Source organism: Nasonia vitripennis, chromosome 3 (assembly GCF_009193385.2).
Source record: "Nasonia vitripennis strain AsymCx chromosome 3, Nvit_psr_1.1, whole genome shotgun sequence".
Taxonomy (NCBI): Eukaryota; Metazoa; Arthropoda; class Insecta; order Hymenoptera; family Pteromalidae; genus Nasonia; species Nasonia vitripennis.
Window position 1 is genome coordinate 11,065,301 of NC_045759.1, and position 6,016 is coordinate 11,071,316.

At 38.2% G+C, this 6,016-nt stretch overlaps 3 protein-coding genes across 5 annotated transcripts; 1 reads left to right on the forward strand and 2 right to left on the reverse strand.

Annotated features, from left to right (window-relative positions):
* Positions 1 to 59: 59 nt before the first annotated feature.
* LOC100679762 lies at positions 60 to 3,027 on the reverse strand. Of its 3 annotated transcripts, none has more exons than XR_004227123.2 (5): positions 1,935 to 3,027; positions 1,068 to 1,383; positions 665 to 990; positions 459 to 582; positions 60 to 352 (listed from the first exon to the last, which is right to left on the reverse strand). XR_004227123.2 is itself a non-coding variant. In XM_031926460.2 (4 exons), exons 1-4 carry the CDS (start codon positions 2,083 to 2,085, stop codon positions 527 to 529), a joined length of 849 nt encoding a protein of 282 aa, XP_031782320.1. In that variant the 5' UTR covers positions 2,086 to 3,027; the 3' UTR covers positions 60 to 526. The 3 variants fall into 3 exon arrangements, 1 of the variants encoding a protein (XP_031782320.1); XR_004227124.2 differs by having other exon boundaries at positions 60 to 383; XM_031926460.2 differs by having other exon boundaries at positions 60 to 582.
* Positions 1,428 to 4,167, forward strand: LOC100119101 (EKC/KEOPS complex subunit TP53RK). The gene is made up of 4 exons (XM_001602892.5): positions 1,428 to 1,748; positions 3,047 to 3,259; positions 3,332 to 3,610; positions 3,687 to 4,167. Exons 2-4 carry the CDS (start codon positions 3,061 to 3,063, stop codon positions 3,932 to 3,934), a joined length of 726 nt encoding a protein of 241 aa, XP_001602942.2. The 5' UTR covers positions 1,428 to 1,748; positions 3,047 to 3,060; the 3' UTR covers positions 3,935 to 4,167.
* LOC100119135 (uncharacterized protein RAB5IF homolog) lies at positions 3,956 to 5,743 on the reverse strand. Its single transcript, XM_001602920.6, has 4 exons — positions 5,410 to 5,743; positions 4,852 to 4,955; positions 4,637 to 4,766; positions 3,956 to 4,213 (listed from the first exon to the last, which is right to left on the reverse strand). The coding sequence occupies exons 1-4, from the start codon at positions 5,509 to 5,511 to the stop codon at positions 4,172 to 4,174; spliced, it is 378 nt and encodes a 125-aa protein (XP_001602970.1). The 5' UTR covers positions 5,512 to 5,743; the 3' UTR covers positions 3,956 to 4,171.
* Positions 5,744 to 6,016: the final 273 nt, after the last annotated feature.

Sequence of the window (6,016 nt, forward strand, 5' to 3'; positions counted from 1 at the left end):
TTTATATCTATATTTGTAGCACAACTGCTATTCTTATCATCTAATATCATCACTTGAATTTACATCAACTATATATTTTTAAGCTTCTTGATCAAAAATTAAAGTTTCTCAGTTTAGTACTTAGTGACTAAATCTTGTACACGCTGGCATTGATTATTTAAGAGTAATAGAGCTCCCAAGATATATCATAGTTTTCTTATTTTTATACTGATTATGTGAATTCTTTAAATATTTGCTTCCTTACTGTATTATCACTTTTCTTTGTAGTTTGAGAAAGTTTTCTAGAGGGAAATTTAAACGATGTTACAGTGTTAGAACTGAATCTTGCTTCATTTAATACTATTATCAAAGTCTAGAAAAACAGAAAAATTGCATATAGATGACTAGTCGAAAGATAACGAGATCGTATCAAGAGGAAAAAACAGAGCTGGTAAATATTTTTTGTATTTGACTCTCACAATCAGTCTTTTAGTTCCTTCGTCGGTAAACTCGGAGTTTGACGTCCTTTTTTATCACTGCCCTCAACTCATGAAGACGTCGCATTTTCTTGGATTGAATTCTTTTTGTAAACTTCTTCATACACTGCAACAAAGAATAATATAAGATTATACTGTATAATGCAGATTTTTTACATTTAAAAGTATAAAGGCAAATATCTTAATACCTAATTCTTGTATCTTCATTCTTAGGAACATTCTACGCTCTGGCGATAACTGTTTCATATGTGGTAAAAGACTCATAAGAAAATAGTAATTATCATCACAGTTATGACCATGAGGGTCCATCACCATACCAATACTGGAATCACTATCACCACCACCATTTACACCATCTCTGACACTTGCCCCTAACAGTACTTGCTCAGGAGAAAGACTCTGAAGCATAGTTTCGCTGTCATCTATCCTATTCAAAGGAGACCCTGTATGATAATCTACATTTTCATCTGGTTCTGCTTTGACGTCATTTTCCTGATTTGAGTGTTCTTTAGACCTGAAAGTTAAATGCAAATTCAAGATGGTAAAAATGTGTCTTTTGATAAATTTGATTTGTATACGTGATATTCTAACCTTGCTAAGGAGGATTGCAGCAGATGCTCAGTCAAAGAATCATCATGATCTCTTTCATAATCATTATCATCTCCATTCATACCATTTTGATGACAGTGACTTCCATCATAATCATTCTCGTAATTATTGGAGCGACTACTACGATCCCAAATGGGTGGTCGAGGCAGCATTTGCTCCTTTAGGAATTGCAGACTTTCAAAGTGAATCCACAGAGGACGATTTCTCTGATATTTGCTTTTGCGATAAACTTGCTCCTTCTTTAACTCTGCCCGGAACGTATCTCTTAATCCTTTCCATTTGGCCTTTAGTACAGGTTCTAAACAGAGAATCGTCATCAATCTCAAATATGTAATGCGACAATTGTAATTATTTTCCAAGTAAGATTTCATATTTATGACAAGAACAAAAATAAACAAATGCACACGTATAGCATTTGATAATTTGAATAAAAGCCCCCATCGCCGAGTTTGGCGCGCATGCATCTGCGCAAGTGAGGTGAGGTTAGGTCTACAGATAACCGCAAAAGCATGTGCATCAGTGTGTACCAAAACTAACGCATATTAATAAATAAACAACTCAAAAATATAACGTATTGATTTTCCCAACTACAACGAATCTGAAGCACACGCCCAAGAGAGAAGTGCATAGTGATAAGGAGCGAATCTTCGGAAAATCGTGCAGGTGTGTATGTCCCATGCGACACTTATGTAAATATAGGTAAACACAGAAACTATTTGTTGCTTCCACGCGGACAAACACAAACAAAAAAGAATTGACTTATAGTATTGTAATTGTCGAAAAAATAATTGTACTAATCGATGAGAATCGTTGGTCGACACGAAAAAGGAAAAATTCAAAAATACTGACTCGGTAGCTTGAATATCGAGGCAATCTCCATCCAAACGCGGTTGGTCACTTCGCGGTTGTGATAAGATATGTGCCGTTGATTCCAGAGCGCGGGTCTCTTGTGGACCTCGGCTATGAGCCTGTTAGCGTCCATCTTCACTTCGTCCCTCATGCTCCCGCGAGTTCGCCTGATGATTTTCTTCCTTCTTCCCTCCGTTTTAGCTGCCGAGTAATATGCCCGCCTGGGGCATATACAGCTTCAATTCACTCCTCGCAGCTTCGCCGTTGATGGGTTGACCTTTTTTGTTCGTTCGAACGCGAGGGCTGTTAACAGGTGTTTTCTTTCATTGTTCGCTCTTCACGTGTGCCGTTCACCAGATGCTCTTTCACGTTCGAGCTTTTCCGATAACAATGGAGATGATGCTCTTTTGTGGACAAACACACGGGGATTTATAACCTCCTTTCCCCCTTGCTCGCCGATATGATAATCCTGTCAATTATCGAGCGACTAGCTCTCGAAATTTCAGACCCGGATATGAGATCGTCTTCTATAAACTACGACGGAATAATTGCTACGACTTGCACTTGCGATCACAGCCTGTCCATTACATCACCGCGCGAGATCCTGACTTGAGAGACAATGCAAGTGCAGCCGAGCGCGCGGCTTATAGCGCAGGACGAGACGCGCGATTTCTCAGAGAGAGTATATAGCGGCCGTCTCTCTCGCACTTTTTCCGGGAACTCGCGCGCGTACGATCGATTCGCGCTAGCGCTAGCGGTTAGTAGCGCGCGCGCTTACATCGTCCCTCTCGCTCTGCTGCTGCTACCTCTCGGGTTCTGGAGATTCGCCGGGTCGCCAGAGCGCGATCAGCGGCCTCGGCCCGCGTGGCCCGGTTGCATTTTGCGCATATATATATATATATATATATGTGTTTGTGTGCGCGCGTGTGCGTGTGTGTGTATAACAGGCTGTTGCTGTGCGCGCTGCTCGGGATTTTGTTGTATATATAGAAAGCTTTTATTGTTTATAAGGGCAGGTCCATATATGTGTGATTTTAGCTTTCATTTTCAAACAAAAACAATACTACAATGGATAGCTGAAAAGTTATAAACGAAAAATGTATGATTTTAAGGTAAAACTGCAATCATGGTCTACAAATTGCCAGAGTCCGAATTGATAGCGCAAGGAGCGGAGGCGCGACTTTACAAGGGAACGTATCTCGGAAAAACCGTGCTGATAAAGGAGCGGTTTGAGAAAAAATACAGACACCCTGATTTGGATACGCGACTGACCAAAGAGAGGATCAAGGCTGAGGCTCGTGCAATTGTCCGAGCGAAAACCGCAGGTTTCTTCATGATTGGCTTGGGCTGATGGAATTTCCGTAATCGATAGTACAAACATACATTTTTAATTTTAGGCGTCGGTACACCGGCTCTTTACCTCGTCGATTTCAATCGTCGCAGCATTTTTATGCAGTTCATCGAAAATGCTACGATGCTGAAAACTTTTATCGAACAGTACATTACCGGTAAAGACGATGATACAGCGAAAATTTTGATGAATAATGTTACAAGTGCGCTCGGTCAAGCGGTAGCCAAACTTCATTCGAAAAATATCGTTCACGGGGACTTGACAACGTCAAATATTCTTCTGAAAGATGCGGAAAGCTTGGCGAATGCCAAAGCAGAAACTGATGGTAAAAAAAAATTGACTATCATTTTACTAAAGCAATCGATATTGATATTCTAAAGAATCGTACCTTTCTGTCACAGTTTCGGAACAACTAGTAGTTATTGATTTTGGCTTAGCGAGGGTGGAATCTACATCTGAAGATGCCGCCGTAGATTTGTACGTCTTAGAAAGGTCGTTGTCAAGCGCTCACGCGCAAGTTCCTGAACTTTTTGGATTGATTTACAAAAGCTATCAAAAGTTCTTCAAGAACAAGTCTCACTTAAAAGAAGTAATAAGCAAATACGAGGATGTAAAGGCGCGTGGTCGTAAACGTACTATGGTTGGTTAATAAATTACAATTAGTCAGATCTTGGTTTTTAGCCTACTGGACACATGAACCTGATGTGCTCAGCGAATAAATGTATATTTTTCTTTTTATACGTATTAATATCTCATAAAGTGGTTTACGTCAAAATGGTTTTTATAAATGTTTGTTAAAAAGGAATGTCACAAGGTACTCCATAAATCAATTGTTCATCCTTTTACACATTTTTATCAAGCTTGGCTGCAGTGGAAGAGATGCTCGTCAGTCAAAATGTAAACCAGAGTATATAATGATCCAAGTCACCTGTGATATTAATTAGTCATTAATGAAATGTTTTTAATAACTATGATACCCTGGTAGAAACGTTAACGGTTAATAAGCTAAGTTTTGGGCCACTTAGCTAAGTTGTGGTTAACAATTTAAATAAATAAGAGTTTAAACATTATAAATGCATAGATATACACATTAACTCAAGATAAAACAGAACATTTGCTTAAAATTTGTCAAATGACTGTTACAATCCAGAAATTATAGAAAAAAAAACAATTTTTAACTTAATAATACTGTGTTGGTTTAATAGACACGCATCACTAAAATATTAGCAATATTTTGCTTTATTTTTTTACATTCAAATTTGATAATAATGGTCAACTAAACTTAACTTTTTAACGGTTTTCACTCGTTAATTTTCTACAGGGTAGTCTTTTAATTAATTGTGATGCTTACCAAGAATCCAGCAAACGAAGTCATAAATCCTTCTTTGGTCAGCTCCCATGCGCCACCAAATTCTTCTTCATCTACTTGTTGAAAACTACTGAAGTACACGTACAAACTACCAGCATTTACAAGAACGAACCTAAAATTTATTGGATCAAATTAGTATTGAATCTTTGATTTGTTTAATTTTGAGATAGGCTTTATAAGTGTATTTTTCTACTCACAACAACAGTCCAAGAAATCCTTTCAAAGGTAATAGACCCCATGCAATGCCAACTATAATTCCAATGACCTGCCTTGACCAATAAATGACATCAAGGAATTCTTCCTAGATATTTTACAAAAATAATGTGTTGTATTTCAAGAAGCTCAAATGCTCTATAATTATAAATGCTCATGATAAAAATAGCTCCCCCAAATGTCTTATAACTTGTGAAAAAAAAAAACATTGAAAAACTCGCTATTGTTGTACAATCAATGAAGTAAAACTTTGAACTAAATGACAAATTGCCATATTTCTTGAAGGCTTATATGTAGTGCAATAAAATGAAAAATAGAACGAGTTCAAAAGCTTCAGCATAATTCTACCATATTTGCAACATCCCACTTTAAAACTAGAACATATCTGCAATAGCTTTAACAACCTCGTATTTCTCAGATTATAGAGCATCGCAAAAGTGGTGAGGATTTAAAAATGCTTTATCCCATTCTTACAACTCGAATGACATCTCAAAAACCGATGCTGCTCCAAAATCTCCAAACTGAATTAAGGTTATGTTTACCTTGTCGGGCCACTCGGAGTTAGCTGTGATTGCCCGGACCCAGACGCTGGGCTCCGTTTTGCTGCCATTGCTAAGCTTTTCTGCGTTTCTCGGTTTAGACATTTTTGCTCCTTTGGTTTGATGTGGCACGCTTTAATTCAACAATCCTCACTACAAAACACTACTCTCGCTACCTTATAGCCGGAGTCATCGTCTATCGGCCTGTCCCATGTGATGCTCTCCGCACTACTGTTCTGATCTTGTATCCTATATAGGTAGAGTAGGTACACGTATACAAAGTTTTTCCCACGACTACGTGCAAGCAGCGCGCTGTCAATTTCCTGCCCCCACCCTCTTATTGCATATAAATGCCTACTGTATGGCAAGAGACTGTAATATAACTATATAGCTATAGGGGGTTCCATTTAAATCGGAGCGAAGCGCATGTTATACTTATTCTTTTCTGCTAGTTGTTGTCGTCTGGTGCGTCACATGCACGTGGCGTTAATAAGTTAGTAATTAGACGAAAGTAAACGAAAAATTAATCGATGATACATATACGCTAAGTAGGAAAAAGTTTTTTTTAGTACATACGAACGATACGGGTGGCAGAATAAAAATAAATGCA

Coding starts and splice junctions, on each gene's coding strand:
- LOC100679762 (XM_031926460.2), bottom strand. CDS start 2,085: ATGAGGGACGAAGTGAAGATGGACGCTAACAGGCTCATAGCCGAGGTC. Junction 991..1,067: donor CTGCAATCCTCCTTAGCAAG/GTTAGAATATCA, acceptor TTTAACTTTCAG/GTCTAAAGAACACTCAAATC. Junction 583..664: donor AATGAAGATACAAGAATTAG/GTATTAAGATAT, acceptor TCTTTGTTGCAG/TGTATGAAGAAGTTTACAAA.
- LOC100119135 (XM_001602920.6), bottom strand. CDS start 5,511: ATGTCTAAACCGAGAAACGCAGAAAAGCTTAGCAATGGCAGCAAAACG. Junction 4,956..5,409: donor ACTCCGAGTGGCCCGACAAG/GTAAACATAACC, acceptor TAAAATATCTAG/GAAGAATTCCTTGATGTCAT. Junction 4,767..4,851: donor GGATTTCTTGGACTGTTGTT/GTGAGTAGAAAA, acceptor AATAAATTTTAG/GTTCGTTCTTGTAAATGCTG.
- LOC100119101 (XM_001602892.5), top strand. CDS start 3,061: ATGGTCTACAAATTGCCAGAGTCCGAATTGATAGCGCAAGGAGCGGAG. Junction 3,260..3,331: donor TGTCCGAGCGAAAACCGCAG/GTTTCTTCATGA, acceptor TTTTAATTTTAG/GCGTCGGTACACCGGCTCTT. Junction 3,611..3,686: donor TGCCAAAGCAGAAACTGATG/GTAAAAAAAAAT, acceptor TTTCTGTCACAG/TTTCGGAACAACTAGTAGTT.